Here is a 17069-nt window from a genome sequence, read left to right as displayed (position 1 = left end):
TTGAGGGAAGCAAGAGCTGGCCGGTCTGTACTGACCGCCGGCGGCGAGACGCCGGCGAGGCGTCGCAGACGTCTCGTTCGAGCGACCAGTTACAATTCGACTGGCGTCAGTTAGACCCTTCTCTCTGACACTCATAGCTCTGAGCGGCGCCGTTCCCGGTCAGTCCCTCCCTCGTTCTCGCCGCCTGATTCCTCCTCTCGATCCCTCTCGTCTGCATCTCTCTCTCTCGCGACCCCTGTCTCTCTGCTTCCTCCCTTTCCATTCGGCCTTCTCTCTCTCTCTGCCCTCTCTCTCTCTCTCTCTCGCCCCTTTCTCTCTCTCTCTCGTCTCTCTCCCTTTCTCTCTCTCTCTCTCTCGCCCCTTTCTCTCTCTCTCTCTCTCGCCCCTTCTCTCTTCTCGCTCTCTCGCCCCTTCTCTCTCTCTCTCTCGCCCCTCTCTCTCTCTCCCTCTCTCTCTCTCGCCCCTTCTCTCTCTCTCTCTCGCCCCTCTCTCTCTCTCGCCCCCTTCTCTCTCTCTCTCGCCCCTTCTCTCTCTCTCTCTCCTCGCCCTTCTCTCTCTCTCTCTCGCCCCTCCTCTCTCTCTCCTCTCTCGCCCCCTTCTCGCTCTCTCTCTCGCCCCCCTTCCTCTCTCTCTCTCGCCCCTTCTCTCTTCTCTCTCTCGCCCCTTCTCCTCTCTCTCTCTCTCGCCCCTTCTCTCTCTCTCTTCTGCCTCCCTTCTCCTCTCTCTCTCCTTCGCTCGCCCCTTTACTCTCTCTCGCCCCTTCTCTCTTTCTCTCTCTCGCCCTTCTCTCTCTCTCGCCCCTTCTCTCCTCTCGCCCCTCTCTTCTCTCTCTCTCCGCCCCTCTCTCTCTCTCGCCCCTTCTCTCTCTCGCTCCCTTCTCCTCTCTCGCCCCTCTCTCTTCTCCTCTCTCTCTCTCTCCCCCTTCTCTCTCTCTCTCTCTCTCTCTCTCGCCCCTTCTCTCCTCTCTCCTCTCTCCTCTCGCCCCCTTCTCTCTCTCTCTCGCCCCCTCTCTCTCTCTCTCTCTCTTCTCTTCTCGCCCCTTCTCTCTCTCTCTCTCGCCCCTTCTCTCTCTCTCTCTCTCGCTCGCCCTCTCTCTCTCTCTCTCTCTCCGCCTCCCTTCTCTTCTCTCTCTCGTCTCGCCCTTCTCTCTCTCTCTCGCCCCTTCTCGGCTCTCTCTCTCTCTATCTCGCCTCTCTCTCTCTCTCGCCCCTTTTCTCTCTCTCAGGTTCATCATCGAGCTGTGCGATCCCATCCAGGTGAAGCAGTTGGACATTGCTAACTTTGAGCTCTTCTCCTCCACACCCAAAGACTTCCTGGTCTCCATCAGTGACAGGTTAGATTTTTAGCCATAGACCTGGGGCATGTTCATTAAGGCACGCATAGAAAAATGTTTTAAACCATTTAAAAACTGAAATGAAAATGTGCTGTTATTGGACAAGTTCATATAGTCTCTCCCTGTTTCAGTCAGTTTTCTTCTTTTTGGTGCTTTATGAACACAACCACAATGGGGATATCTTGATTTGATATCTTTCAAACTGTCATTTGATGCTGAACATCATACATGTTACTAAAATAGTCAGTACTACTGCACTAATAAGGATTGATCAATAGGTTGAATGATGTTGAGTGTTGTTGGATGATGCTCCCTCAGGTACCCGACCAACAAGTGGGTGAAGCTGGGCACTTTTCATGCTCGGGAGGAGCGCACTGTTCAGAGTTTCCCTCTGGACGAGCATCTGTACGCCAAATATGTCAAGGTGTGTATGGCATTCTCCTGCACCTTCTGTTATCTACCCCCTCCTTTACTCCCATTCTAGTCATCCAGGTCTCTCTTGSGAAAGAGGTATTCTGACTTCAATGGAACTACTTGATTAATTACAAATAAAATCAAGACTACAGTAGCCCCCTCTTTACTCTGTTATGGCCCTTTCCTTCACAAGTGGGTCAAACTCAAATCCCGCTCTGGGCTGTTTGTGTGTTTGTGCTGGTCCTCTCATTCTAGAGTAATGTTTTACAACTGTACAAAACATTTGAGCCTTTCTCGTCTTTAAACTGATGCTTCTGTACCTCTTCTCTGAAGAGTGGAGCAGGGGCCAGCATTCATCCATTGGTCCTATTTAAATGCATGTATGCTTCTTGTAATTACTTGTTTCTCTTCCTTTGTTTCTCCTGCTTCAGATGTTCACCAAGTACATAAAGGTTAGCCTATTTCTCTCTTAGAGGTGGTTGGTCTGTGGAGGAGCATGTAGGGGGTTGGAGGGAAGGGCTTTGGTGTTACAATGCTAACAGTAGGAGAATCTTGCTAACTGATCAGCACCAGCATTCACTAGGCCAGGTAGCAAATACTCCTTCTATCTAGATAAAGCCACTGAACATATCTCTGTAATCATTATAATTCATCTAATCATGTCAGTCAAATAACATGTCATTTTGACAGTAGAGATGTTGACTGTGGAGTAGCCCATTCTTTAAAGGGCAACTTCTCTGATAGAAAACCGCCTATGTGGCATCGATATGAGTCAGAAACATTTARTTTAGTATCAAAGTTGACTACAAAGTGTAAATAGGATTACTTTTGTTCATTAAGTCTGTCTCGTCTATAACTGTATTTTGTAAGTGAGTTCGTCATGACTTACTTGAGGGTTGGGTTTTGAGTTRGACAATGCTCACTTGCCTTTTTAATCTTAGATTCATTCAGACTAATTTGAGGAAGGTATATTGACTTTGCTGCTATGGTGTCTCATGGGGGACAAACATCTAACTGCCACATCAAACCATATTCCCTTGACTGAAATCTTGACTTTTATTAATGAACAACAGAGAAACACATTTGGAATCGTTGCATTCAGTCTCTCTTTAAGTGTGTAGGGCAAGGCGGTTCATCACAGCTTCAAAGTGTTCTATATATCTGTAATAGCTTGTCGCTGACCAGCCAGACAATCATCAATGTTAACAACAACTAACTTGAATTTGACTATTTGTCCCATGATTTCACTAACAATTTAACCGCTGGCCAAATCATAGCATTGCCAAGTGTTCATATTGCAACATGATTATTATCACTGACAGTGTAGAACAGTCCCACCATGCACTGATGCCTGTCTCCTGGATGTAAATGACGTGTGTGTTTCATCGCAGGTGGAGCTGGTCTCTCACCATGGATCTGAACACTTCTGCCCCCTCAGTCTCATAAGGTAGGCAATGAATGGAAAAACATTGAGTTAATGGAATTTTTACAGTCATTGAGAAACCCCCCCCAGATAAGATAAAGATACATCAATTTACTGAATCAACAGGTATTTGTCATATTTGCCAATTCGGAAAGTATTCAGACCCCTCCACTTTTTCCACATTTTGTTACGTTACAGCCTTATTCTGAAATGGATAAAAAAAAAGAATACAGAACACAATACCCCATAATGACAAAGTGAAAACAGGTTTTTAGAACAGAAATACCTTGTTTACATAAGTATTCAGACACTTTGCTATGAGACTCGAAATTGAGCTCAGGTGCATTCTGTTTCCATTGATCATCCTTGAGATGTTTCTACCACTTGATTGAAGTCCAGCTGTGGTAAATTCAATTGACTGGACATGATTTGGAAAGGCACACACCTGTCTATGAGGTTGAAGTATTTGTCCGTAGAGCTCCGAGACAGGATTGTGTTTCGGCACATCTGGGGAAGGGTACCAAAACATTTCTGCAGCATTGAAGACCTCAAGAACACAGTGGCCTCCATCATTCTCAAATGGAAGAAGTTTGGCCGCCCGGCCAAACTGATCAATCGGGGCAGAAGGTCCTTGGTCAGAGAGGTGACCAAGAACCCAATGGTCACTCTGACAGAGTTCCAGAGTTCCTCTGGAGAGATGGGAGAACCTTCCAGAAGGACAACCATCTCTGCAGCACTCCACCAATCAGGCCTTTATGGTAGAGTGGACAGACGGAAGCCGCTCCTCAATAAAAAGCACATGACAGCCCACTTGGAGTTTGCCAAAAGGCACCTAAAGACTCTCAGACCATGAGAAACAAGATTTTCTGGTCTGAAGAAGCTAAGAAGATTGAACTCTGTAGAGGAAACKTGGCACCATCCCTACGGTGAAGCATGGTGGTGGCAGCATCATGCTGTGGGGATGTTTTTCAGCAGCAGGGACTGGGATACTAGTCAGGATCGAGGGAAAGATGAACGGAGCAAAGTACAGAGAGAACCTTGATGAAAACCTGTTCCAGAGCGCTCAGGACCTCAGACTGGGGTGAAGGTTCACTTTCCAACAGAACAACGACCCTAAGCACACAGCCAAGACAATGCAGGAGTGGCTTCGGGACAAGTCTCTGAATGTCCTTGAGTGGTCCAGCCAGGTCCCGGACTTGAACCCGATCGAACATCTCTGGAGAGACCTGAAAATAGCTGTGCTGTGACGTTCCCRTTCCAACCTGACAGAGCTTGAGAGGATTTGCACAGAAGAATTGGAGAAACTCCCCAAATACAGGTGTACCAAGCTTGTAGCGTCATACCCAAGAAGACTCGAGGCTGTAATCACTGCCAGAGGTGCTACAACAAAGTACTGAGAAAGGGATCTGAATGCTTATGTAAATGTGATAGAATTTTTWAAAATAGATTTAGCTAAAATGTAAAAAAGTGTTTTTTGTCATTATGGGGTATTATGTGTCGATGAGGGGAAAAACTATAATCCATTTTTGAATAAGGCTGTAACATAACAAATTGGGAAAAGTGAAGGGTCTGAATATATAATAGTGTATGAGTGTGAGGCGGCAGGTAGCCTTGTGGTTAGTGCTTTGGGCCAGTAACCAGAAGGTTGCTGGATCAAATCCCCGAGCTGACAAGGTAAAATTCTGTCGTTCTGCCCCTGAGCAAGGCACTTAACCCACTGTTCCCCGGGCGRCGAAGATGTGGATGTCGATTTATTAAGGTGGTTCAGAGGGGTTGGGTTAAATGCAGAAGACACATTTCAGTTGAATACATTCAGTTTGACAACTTTTCCTTTCCCCTGATAAGTTTACCCCATGTCGCCCATCACCAGTCTTGCATCTGGAGCTGCTAGTGTTGTACTGTTGAACTGATCTCTCTCTCTCTCTAAGCTGCCTTGTGTCAGGGGCACTGGGAGGCAGCTCTGGCGGTCAGAGTTTGCAGGACATTTTGTCTTCAAAAAGTACAGCTAGCCACTCGCTTAACATGCTTTTTCTCCTACAGAGGCATTAATAGTGGTAAAACAAATAGACAGCTGGAACTTAATGTACTAAAGCCCACCACTAGGGACCATACGGGGCTCATTGTATTCTTGTGGGACTTAAACACACAATACATTTGTAGTATTTGCTAACTCTCAGTTTGATGTTCGTTTAAACATTTAAGGAGTTTACACTTTTTATTTTAGGATATCTTAGCTATCATTTGTTATGTTATTACTGGGCTCCTGGTGTATCTTTGTCTGCCCTCAGGTGACTGCTAGACAGTATAACACGTCTTCCTTTCTGTTGAAGGGTTTTTGGAACGAGTATGGTGGAGGAGTATGAGGAGATCGCTGACCCCCTGGACAGACCAGACGACCAGGATGACCACCTCGGTGAGAGCCTCCTATTCTTCTGCACTATCTGAAATACTTGTCAATATTTTCTCAACCATCACGGTCATAAACATAAATAAAATGTCTCTGGTCATACATATCAGACAGTGAATGCATATGACACATTCAGATATGACGCATTCATCAATGTACATTAACATGTTACAAGTACACAGCAACACTTTCAACATCTAGGAGACTAGATGTAATATGTCAAAGTCCTGAAGTACTATTATACAGGTGTTAGGTTCCAAATATCAGAGTAAGAAATTGACGGACACTATGAAAGCTCTAACCAAGTTTATTCGCCCAAAGGATGGAACAGCTGAACAGACAAAGACATATTTCCACCAGTGGTAGTATATATACCCCAATTCCTCGTCTCTAAACATTACATCTCTATGCTAGGCAGGAAATTAAATGACGTGGGCAATAAACTGTTCCTTCTCCCTTAACGTGACCTGACCTCGACCCCCTTCCTCACTAATCCACATCTCTCCATCCTTATCAGCTTAACTACATCCAGCATAACCATTCCTCCTACAGACAACCATTCACTTCTGGTGTAAACCCTAGTCTATGGCACCCCTCATGTCTCTAGTAGAACTGATGATTAACAATATTTAAAGTTTAGGAATCCCAACCCATCACAGGTTAATGTAATTTGTACCTCTCACCTTTGAACTGTTTGGATGTTGTTCCTGGTGAGTGTGATGTTATCTTTCCTGTGTGTGTGTGACCTTCAGATTATCCTCCTGGATACGTTCCTGCAGAGGACAAGGCTTCAAATGACCTCATAGGATCAGCCAAGYGTGAGTTACACACATACAGCCAAATAAATATCCCATTACACCAGTCACACAACTATGGTTTCATCCTGCGTATAAGTGTCTTTGAGACTCACAGGGTTCCCACCCCTCTTAGTATTGAAAAAATTTGATCTGTCATACCTGAGTCTGTAAACCCTTTGTGACGTCTATGTGGGGAGGGATTCAATGACTGGTATAAGTATTCACTCATGGGCTGTCTTGTTCCAGACGTCATTCTGAACATGGTGAACAACATTAAAGTCAACGTGCTGGGGGGAGGACCAGGTGAAGGGAACTTCTCTAGCCAGACAGTGAACCTGACTGTCGTTACATCATCTGACCCTGACACCACTACCACCCTCAGCCCAGTGTAAGTACCAGCCTACCAGTCATTTTTTTTCACTTAGTCTTTCACTTGATATAGATCTACAATATTGGCAGACATTTTGTCATTTAAACTGCTGAAGTGTTTATTTTTTAAAGTCTGACGGCAATGGTTTTTACCAGAGTATATTAGAAGTCAGCTAAATGTGATAGTTTGTGATTCCTTTTATAATGAATCACATTTCTGTCAGGGCCTGCAGGTTACCGTGCTTGGATGTGCATTATTGGTATTTTGTAGCTGTAATTGCTTACGTCCCAGTCTTTATCTCNTATACCCCAATTCCTCGTCTCTAAACATTACATCTCTATGCTAGGCAGGAAATTAAATGACGTGGGCAATAAACTGTTCCTTCTCCCTTAACGTGACCTGACCTCGACCCCCTTCCTCACTAATCCACATCTCTCCATCCTTATCAGCTTAACTACATCCAGCATAACCATTCCTCCTACAGACAACCATTCACTTCTGGTGTAAACCCTAGTCTATGGCACCCCTCATGTCTCTAGTAGAACTGATGATTAACAATATTTAAAGTTTAGGAATCCCAACCCATCACAGGTTAATGTAATTTGTACCTCTCACCTTTGAACTGTTTGGATGTTGTTCCTGGTGAGTGTGATGTTATCTTTCCTGTGTGTGTGTGACCTTCAGATTATCCTCCTGGATACGTTCCTGCAGAGGACAAGGCTTCAAATGACCTCATAGGATCAGCCAAGYGTGAGTTACACACATACAGCCAAATAAATATCCCATTACACCAGTCACACAACTATGGTTTCATCCTGCGTATAAGTGTCTTTGAGACTCACAGGGTTCCCACCCCTCTTAGTATTGAAAAAATTWGATCTGTCATACCTGAGTCTGTAAACCCTTTGTGACGTCTATGTGGGGAGGGATTCAATGACTGGTATAAGTATTCACTCATGGGCTGTCTTGTTCCAGACGTCATTCTGAACATGGTGAACAACATTAAAGTCAACGTGCTGGGGGGAGGACCAGGTGAAGGGAACTTCTCTAGCCAGACAGTGAACCTGACTGTCGTTACATCATCTGACCCTGACACCACTACCACCCTCAGCCCAGTGTAAGTACCAGCCTACCAGTCATTTTTTTTCACTTAGTCTTTCACTTGATATAGATCTACAATATTGGCAGACATTTTGTCATTTAAACTGCTGAAGTGTTTATTTTTTAAAGTCTGACGGCAATGGTTTTTACCAGAGTATATTAGAAGTCAGCTAAATGTGATAGTTTGTGATTCCTTTTATAATGAATCACATTTCTGTCAGGGCCTGCAGGTTACCGTGCTTGGATGTGCATTATTGGTATTTTGTAGCTGTAATTGCTTACGTCCCAGTCTTTYTCTCTTCCTGTTTCTGTCTCTTTCTCTCCCTGTTTCTGTCTTTGTTCTCAGGCCTGACGCTGCAGAGGTGGAGCAGCCTGAAGTACTAGAGGACATTGATGTCACTACCACAGAGGAACCCAAACCAGAGCATGTAACTGAAGAGGAGCAGGTAGTCTCTCCTATAGAGGAGAAGGAGGAGGTCCAGTCTATAGTCACCATGCTGGAGGAGGAGGAGGAGGATGGGAGGGAGAGAGAGGAGCACCGTTGCCCTGGCCATCGACAGCAAGAAAGCCTTGACTACTGTGGCCTATCTTCCTCCTCTTCTTGCTCCTGCTCAGCCTCCCTCCAGGAGTACCTCGTTCACCAGTGTTCCTTTCAGAGGAACTATACCAGCCAGGAGAGGAAACCAGAGGCTACTCCAGCTCCAGTCACCCCCACCACCCCGTCACAGCAGCTGCCCATCTCCTCCACGCRCACTCAGACACCCCAGCAGCCACACACTCAGGGGGAACAGGAGAGAGAGCCCAGCTCTGCCCATGGGGAGAGAGAAGCCAGGCCCACTGACATCCCACTACACCTTCCATGGGTTGAGGCAGTGGGAGAGGTAGAGCCCAGTATGGAGCTGCCCCACCTAGAGCCCAGCCAGACCTCCACCCTGCCCAGACCCAGCTCCACCGACACCTCCAGCTCTGCCGCCAGGCCCACACCTGCCGTGGAGCCTCCACTCCACACCTCATCCAAAGACCTGCCTGGGCAGAAGCACCCCATCACTGGGGCAGAGAAAAGCCAGGAGGTGCAGCAGGAGGAGATCAGGCAGCCTCCCACTGTCGCCAGCTCCAGTGGCCCAGTGGAGCAGAGCTGGGGAACCCCTGTAGAGWGGCCCTGTCCGGAAGTCCAGCCTGTAGAACAAGACAACATCCCGGTCATCCACCAACCACATGTGGCTGATCCACTCCCCCCACCCCTCCTCACTACCTCCACCCCCACAGAGCAGCAGCAGCCTCCGGGATCCCCACCTAAACCAGCGGGTGCCGGCGGCGGCAACACTACTCCTGAGGAGCAGAACTCTGTCCCCGTCGTGGTCATGACGGAGCCTCCCTCGCACGGCCAGGGCCAGGCCGTGGCCACTGAAACCAAGGGGGAGGCGGAGCTTTTGGAGGACCTCTTCACCCCGTCGCCCAATGGTAATGGGCAGCAGCTGCCTCGCCCCACCTCRTTCCAGCCCCCCTCTCCTTCCCCTTTAGACTTCTATGCAGAGCGCCACAACGCCACGGAGCAGGGGAACGGGAACCCGATGCACGGCTCCACCAGCCAGAAGGAGTCTGTGTTCATGAGGCTCAACAACCGCATCAAGGCCCTGGAGATGAACATGTCGCTGAGCGGACGCTACCTYGAGCAACTCAGCCAGAGGTACGGGGGCCTCAGGGATTCATGGATGGCCATTGGCTGAGCATTGAGCACCATCCTGCTGGTTTTATTAACTGTCAGATGTCAGACATATTGGAACTAGAGTTAGTCAATTGAAGGTTTAGATGGTGATCCTGATACTTCTGTGTGTTTTGTTGAAGGTACCGAAGGCAGATGGAAGAGATGCAGAGGGCTTTCAACCAAACCATCATCAAACTGCAGAACACATCCAGGATGGCAGAGGAGCAGGTGCGGAGGGGGACCTACAGTGTGTTTGTCTGAYCGTTACATACTACGTAGCCTATCTTAAGATGGAGTCTCAGGCGGATATCGCACAGTTTTGGCCTTTAAATTATTTATTTTTTGAACCTTTATTTAACTAGGCAAGTCAGTTAACAACAAATTCWTATTTACAATGATGGCCCAGGAACAGTGGGTTAATTGCCTTGTTCAGGGGCAGAATGACAGATTTGGTCATCTAGTCACTCACAATTGCAGGGAGGGTATCATTTGCAATGTATGGGAATATGGCTTGTGAGAGTGTTTGTGATAGGTCAGCTCAAAAGTTTCCTTTGTCCCTATAGGACCAGAGACAGACAGAGTCCATCCATTCGTTGCAGGGCCAGCTGGAGGKCCTCACACAGCTGGTGCTCAACCTGTCTGTCAGAGTCAGCCAGCTGCAGAGCCAGGTAGATACTACATCATTTCTACCCTATTGAATACAGCAGGTTTGGGGTCAATACATTTCAATTCAGTCAGTGGTAAGTAAACTAAAGACCTACTCCTCATTGCTTTTCAACAAGGAAMTTTGCCACCTGAATTGACATGGAATTGAACCCAACCCTGGAATGCAGCAGTAACATGTATTATATATTTATTTTACACCCTTACCAATCACAGCACATGGCTGCAGTGTGCTAACTTGGCCCTGTCTCTGTTGTAGGTTTCAGACAGGCAGAGTTACCTCCTGCTGTGCCTGGTGTTGTGTTTGATCTTGGGCCTGCTGCTGTGTGTCCAGCAATGTCGCATGACTGCCATGCAGCCTCCCTCCACAGACCCTCCTATAACCTACAGCTACTGCTCCCCAGAGAGGTATCTACACTCATATCCTCTGTTATGTCCCACTAGGGGGAACACCAGGGGTTGTGATTATGTACTGCTTATGAATGGGTTACGAATGTGTTATGAAGTCCTTACATAGGTACCCTTCAATTGGTGTTACCACATCTCATCCAAGGGACACCACACACTCACCTGCACATTATTGTTGACATACATGAAGTGTCATCAGGATGCTGTGTTTAAAGTAACTGTCCAGTGTTTCTATGAAATATGACCTATAATTAATTACAATATGAGTGAAATTGTTTTTCTTCCAAATGTTTTTTTATTAAGTATGTTAAAAAGCAGCTTTTCTGTGTTGGAATGGTATGGGCATATACCGGTCATTAAAGATATTCACGCGAGTAGACCTCTGATTGGCCAGTGCAACATCCTCTGAGGAAATATCAAGCATTTTTTAAACGGTCTGTTTGAGATACATGTTTGAGGTGGGGTTTCTGAAGTGTTTTTTTCCCCTCCAATTTATGCTTTTGCCACATACGAGTATAGGATGAGTCAACAACATTATTTGGGTATGAGTTAACAATATGAACTTTTAAAAGTGAGATTTTCACTGGACAGTTACTTTAAGTCTGAGTCTAATTCATCCTGTCTCCTCCCTTCAGGCGTTTCTCTGAATATGAAGACATGAGCTTGAAGAGACGAGCCTCATATCCTCTCCTGCACTCTGATTCCTTTCAGTTACCTACCACTGAAGGCAAGTTTAATTATGACTGTCTGTATGTGTGTGTGGAGGAGTGTGTACTTCCTTCTGATTCCTCATTCTAAGGTTTAAGTTTGTGGTAGCCCATTCATAGACACTATCTACCTTAGTGGCTGTCTATTCATGAAGGTATCTTCTGGCCGGGGGAGTTTTGTTAAGAGCCCTGACACGCGGTCTTTAACCCATAACACGTATTGCTTGCGGTACGATTTTGGAAACACCATTTCTCACTGATATGAAAGATGCGTTCCTTATTAAAAGAAAGTATGTTAGGGTTCCACACAGCCATATTTCCATGTTACATCGCTTGTTTACGGAAGACAGAGGCGACCCCCTGTGCTCATTAGCTATCTAGCATGCTCGAACACCTGTGTGTTGGGATTGTAGTTTACCAGTAAGCGGTGTTTATAGCTGAGAACCCTTGGGATAAGGCAGAATGCCTTGGCTTCCCGAGAGCAAGGTTTGTGGTTGCTGTTTGGCTGATTTTATAATATTGTTTCACAATCAGTTTTTTAAATATAATTTGCTTACTATTTTCACCTTCTTGTGCTTGCAGGTGCAGAGTCACTGCAAACTGTTGAACCAATTAATTTCCCACCAGCTAATAAAAAGGTATGGATGGAACAGTGTCGCTACCTCAAGGAAATTCTAAACACTCTCTCACATATAAACTGTATCATGTATAACTGTATCAGGAACATGATCTCTCCTCATCACCAACCTCAACAAATAAAATCTCTCTCCTCAACCCTTCCACCCTCTGTCCCCAACACTTCTCTGCTGAAGAAACGCAGTAAGATGAAGACCGTGGAGACCCTGAAGTGCACTGCTTTCTGTGCTCCTTTGCTTGCTAACCGAGCACCCATATATGATGGCCGTGGCACCATGGACCCTCTACCCCGCACGGGGCATCTCAGCCACCCTGCCTTCAGGGACCCCCCGTCTGAGGGCAGCTCCGAGGGCTCCTCCCAGTCAGACGTGCCCTCCTTCTGCGGCCTCGCTGCTGCCTCCTGCACGCYCCTCTGTGATGGCCTACCCCCGCCCAGGAGCAGGGCAGAGACGCGGGCGTTCAAGCCTGGGCGCGTGGATCTCCTGCAGGCCCTGCGGAGAGACGGGAGCGAAGCTACACCCACCATCCTCACCCTGCAGGACCTCATCGGGGGGGAAAAAGAGCTAGCTGCAGGGAGGCTGGGAGTGATGGCGCTCTGAGGTCCTGTCTGACACAGACTGCTCCTCCTTCAGACTCTGGAACACTCATCCTCTGAAAGGAGGGTTGTTGTTATCTCTGTATACATAGGAGGCTTTAAGCTAGGACACAAGAGACAATTCCTCTCCTTCCACCTCCTAACCAGCATGTTATGTTCTGTCCATGTTCTCTGGCAAACCTTTTGTTATGAGGTTAATAATGGCAACCTTAAAAGATAAGTAAACTTTTTTTTTATACCAAATCTGTATTTTGGATGTAAATGGCATGTTCTAGAATAAAACATTAACAAAAGCTCAAAAAATCACCTAAATATGTCATTTTAGAAACTTTATCTGCAATGTTATATTTCATTTTGTGCGACTCAAGCAGTTTCCCCTATCCATCTGTGCTTATTTTCCGTGCAGTCCGAGCATGCGCACCCAGAAAAGTATTATGGGCTACACGGAGAAGTATGGCTCGAGCTGCACAATATGAAATATAATGTTGCCAATAAAGTTTGGAGTGACAAAATGTAATGTGTACAACATCTAAAGACCTGCATCACTATAGTGAGAGTGTTGCCATTTCTAAAAGGATGTATTTGGGTGATTTTAGAGCTTTTGTTTTGCTTTATCCACACCCTGGCACTGCAGAATGAGCAGGAGGAAGTCTATCTCTGGTTGGGGTAAGTTTATCAAAAACAAGTGAAATCGCAAAAAGAATSTCTGGGCACTTCTATAACATCCCATTTACATTCAAAATACAGATTTGGTAAAAATTTTTTTAACTAACTTCTCCTTTAAAGGTGCACAATGTAACAATCAAAACTACAAATAATAGCCAATGTCAATGTATGGCTAAAGGAATACAATTCCATGAGGAAAATCTAAGTTAGAATTTGCTTTTAACAGTGAGTTGCTGGTCTAACCATGCTCAGGTCATAGAAACCGCAGGTTCTTCCTGTTTCAAGATTGGTTCTCATTTTCTGAAGTTGAAAACATTTTATTATATTAGGGATACATCTATCTAAGCTATTTGACCACAGTAAAAGTCCAGCAACACCTGCTATGACCTAGCCTTTTGTTAAAACTTGTTTTGTAATTTATGGACTAGTGAGTAGATTGTACCATGGTTGGACACCTGAAATGTCATGCAAATGTCACTTAAATATAAATCGTTAATATATTTATCATATCATGAATAAAMGCAGGTTGAGACTTTTCTACTATTACGTTGGGGACTTTTATTTAGACATTTCCCCAAAGTGCTGTGACCCAGAAGTGACATTCTAATCTGGGTGACAGAGACGGAAYAGGAAGCGAGACGGCCCACTCCCTCATTTTTTGGGGTTACYTTACAGTGAATGAACTAAGCAGGCCAGACCCAGCTCCTATTGCATTGGGGTCTAGGGGTGAACCACCCTGTTAAGCAAACTGGATTTATAAAAAAACAAAAAAACAATTGTAAGCAGCCTGAGTGAACCATCTTCATTTATCCACCATCTTTGGCTGACAAGAAGCCTAGGGTCACAGGTGTTGTTTACAGAGCTAGCTAGTCTAGTACTGTGCAAAAGAACTTGACTGCAGCTGGGTTTTCTTCAGCCAACACGCCGGTAACATTTCAGTGTGTAGTACCTGCATGCCACAGTAAAAATGMGACCATCGTTTTCCCAAAAATGAAGAGCTCAGACATTAGTGGCTGGATGGACAGGTTGCACCTTAATTGAATAAAAATATAAATGCACCATGTAAAGTGTTGGTGCCATGTTTCATGAGCTGAAATAAAAGATCCCAGAATTTTTCCATATGCACAAAAAGTTTATTTAATGTGTAAAATGTGTTTACATCCCTGTTAGTGAGTATGTATCCGTTGTCAAGATAATCCATCCACCTGACAGGTGTGGCATATCAACAAGCTGATTAAAGAGCATGATCATTACACAGGTGCACCTTGTGCTGGGGACAATAAAAGGCCACTAAAATGTGCAGTTTTGTCACAACACTGCCACAGATGTCTCAAGTTTTGAGGGAGCGTGCAATTGATATGTTGACTGCAGGAATGCCCACCAAAGCTGAATTGAATGTTAATTTCGCTACCATAAGCCACTTTCAACGTTGTTTTAGAGAATTTGTAACCACGCCAGCCCAGGACATCCTGGTCTGGAGACCAGACAGCTGATGAKACTGAGGAGTATTTCTGTCTGTAATAAAMCCCTTTTGTGGGGAAAAACTCATTCTSATTGGCTGGCCCAGGTTCCCACCCATTGATGTGCCTCTGCCCAGTCATTTGAAATCCATAGATTAGGGCCTAATTTATTTAAATTAACTGATTTCCTTTTATGAACTTGTAACTCAGTGAAATTGTTGCATGTTGTGTTTATATATTTTTTTCAGTATAAGTCCCATTCCCATACTCCATAGGCGTAAACACATGCCGCGTTCAAAACAACTCCGAAAAATACGAGGTCAAATCATGACGTCGGTGATCTTCAGGTCGGAGCTCTTGAATGAGGCCCGAGTTGATTTGATTTGTTTTAAGAGAATATCAGGATGTTGTGGCCATTTACACAGATGGTTCAAAAGATCCAAGGACAGGAGTCAGGGAACGTATTACAGATCATCTGGCTGTATATACCTCGGAGTTGATGGCCATACTGTTAGCCTTGCAGTGGGTGGAGGAAGTCAAGTCAGACAGAGTAGTTATTTGCTCTGATTCATGTGCAGTGTTGATGAGTCTCCAGTCCTTTAGCTCACGTAGGAGATAAGACCGTAATGAGGTGCTACAAACCCATGGCAGGATTAGACAGATGGGTATACAGATACGATTTACTTGGGTCCCAGCCCATGTGGGGTTGGAGGCAGTTGATGTACTGGCTAAACATGCACTTAGTAGTGGGGATGTTGGAGTTTCAATGAGCAAGGCAGAGGTAAAATGCCTGATATGGACAGTGATGTTGCAGAGATACAAAGGGCAGGCATRTATTTAAAGTACAGAGGAAAGTCGGGGAGGACAGCAGGAAGGGACAGATGTGCAGAAGATGAATGTGCAAGTAGAGATACTAGGGGGAAAAGGAGCAAGATAAATAAATACAGTATTAGGATGAGGTAGTTGGATGGGCTATTTACAGATGGGCTATGTACAGGTGCAGTGATCTGTGAGCTGCTCTGACAGCTGGTGCTTAAAGCTAGTGAGGGAGATATGAGTCTCCAGCTTCAGTGATTTTTGCAGTTCGTTCCAGTCACTGGCAAAGTGTGATTATTGCCAGAAAACAGAGAATGTTGAGCATGTATTGCTACAGTTTGGGCAGTATCAGAAGGAAAGAGTGTTTGGATGTTAAATGACAGGACCAAGTTATTGCTGGAAGTAACCAGTCTTGTTCAGTACATTGCAATACATCTGGGTATATCAAGCGCACTCTTAATTACTGTGTTGCAGTAATTAACATTTACCAACAGATGGCATCAACGTGCCATTTTGCACCCATAACATCTTCCCTTTTATAAAATAGGACAGGAGCTGTCAATTCACTAACAAAACAAACCTAGTAATAATATACTTTAGATTTTTTTGCAGCTATAAAATAAACAGCACATTGATAATCTCTTCACTTTTACCCATTTTTTTATTTAAAAAATCTTGGGTCTATCAACAATCCCAAATAGGAAACCTACAGATGAAGTATTTTATGTGGCTGGGACAGCTGACTGCAGCGTGAAAAGACAGAGGGCTTGTCTGTGAGGACTGCGGGTTCATGCAGAGGTGTGTCACCTGACTATCTGAGGGGACTATTGATGGGCGACGTGATCCCCTGGCTCTTCGCCCAGTGCCTCAGGCCCCACATGACTTGCTGGGGTTCTGTTCTTTGTCACGTGACCCCTATTTATTTTTTATGTCACCTTTATTTAACCAGGTAGGCTAGTTGAGAACAAGTTCTCATTTGCAACTGRGACCTGGCCAAGATAAAGCAAAGCAGTTCGACACATACAACAACACAGAGTTACACATGGAATAAACAAACATACAATCAATAATACAGTAAAGAAATCTATAAACAGCATGTGCAAATGAGGTAGGATAAGAGAGGTAAAGCAATAAATAGGCCATGGTGGCGAAGTAATTACAGTATAGCAATTAAACACTGGAATGGTATGGTGTGCAGAAGATGAATGTGCAAGTAGAGATACTGGGGTGCAAAGAAGCAAGATAAATAAATAAATACAGTATGGGGATGAGGTATATTGGATGGGTTATTTACAGATGAGCTATTCACAGGTGCAGTGATCTGTGAGCTGCTCTGACAGCTGGTGCTTAAAGCTAGTGAGTGAGGTAAGAGTCTCCAGCTTCAGAGATTTTTGCAGTTCGTTCCAGTCATTGGCAGCTGGAGCCAGTGGGTTTGGCGACGAGTATGAAGCGAGGGCCAGTCAACGAGAGCATACAGGTCGCAGTGGTGGGTAGTATATGGGGCTTTGGTGACAAAACGGATGGCACTGTGATAGACTGCATCCAATTGGTTGAGTAGAGTGTTGGAG

The 17069-nt window shown here is 45.3% G+C and overlaps 1 protein-coding gene across 1 annotated transcript in view; it reads left to right on the top strand.

Annotated features, from left to right (window-relative positions):
* LOC111956409 (SUN domain-containing ossification factor) overlaps positions 1-13221 on the top strand; it is a 25830-nt gene extending 12609 nt beyond the window's left edge. Inside the window, exons 10-23 of the mRNA XM_070436569.1 lie at positions 1226-1333; positions 1652-1757; positions 2179-2199; positions 3139-3194; positions 5501-5583; positions 6330-6395; positions 6621-6762; positions 8192-9532; positions 9691-9778; positions 10114-10218; positions 10473-10621; positions 11257-11348; positions 11911-11966; positions 12141-13221. Coding sequence (XP_070292670.1) covers positions 1226-1333; positions 1652-1757; positions 2179-2199; positions 3139-3194; positions 5501-5583; positions 6330-6395; positions 6621-6762; positions 8192-9532; positions 9691-9778; positions 10114-10218; positions 10473-10621; positions 11257-11348; positions 11911-11966; positions 12141-12563 — 2836 coding nt within the window. The 3' untranslated portion in view covers positions 12564-13221. The remainder of the gene's footprint in view (positions 1-1225; positions 1334-1651; positions 1758-2178; positions 2200-3138; positions 3195-5500; positions 5584-6329; positions 6396-6620; positions 6763-8191; positions 9533-9690; positions 9779-10113; positions 10219-10472; positions 10622-11256; positions 11349-11910; positions 11967-12140) is intronic.
* Positions 13222-17069: the final 3848 nt, after the last annotated feature.

This window comes from Salvelinus sp. IW2-2015, linkage group LG32 (genome assembly GCF_002910315.2).
Source record: "Salvelinus sp. IW2-2015 linkage group LG32, ASM291031v2, whole genome shotgun sequence".
NCBI classification, from domain to species: domain Eukaryota; kingdom Metazoa; phylum Chordata; class Actinopteri; order Salmoniformes; family Salmonidae; genus Salvelinus; species Salvelinus sp. IW2-2015.
Note: the sequence above shows the minus strand (reverse complement) of the source record. Positions and strands in the feature narration are given on the sequence as shown.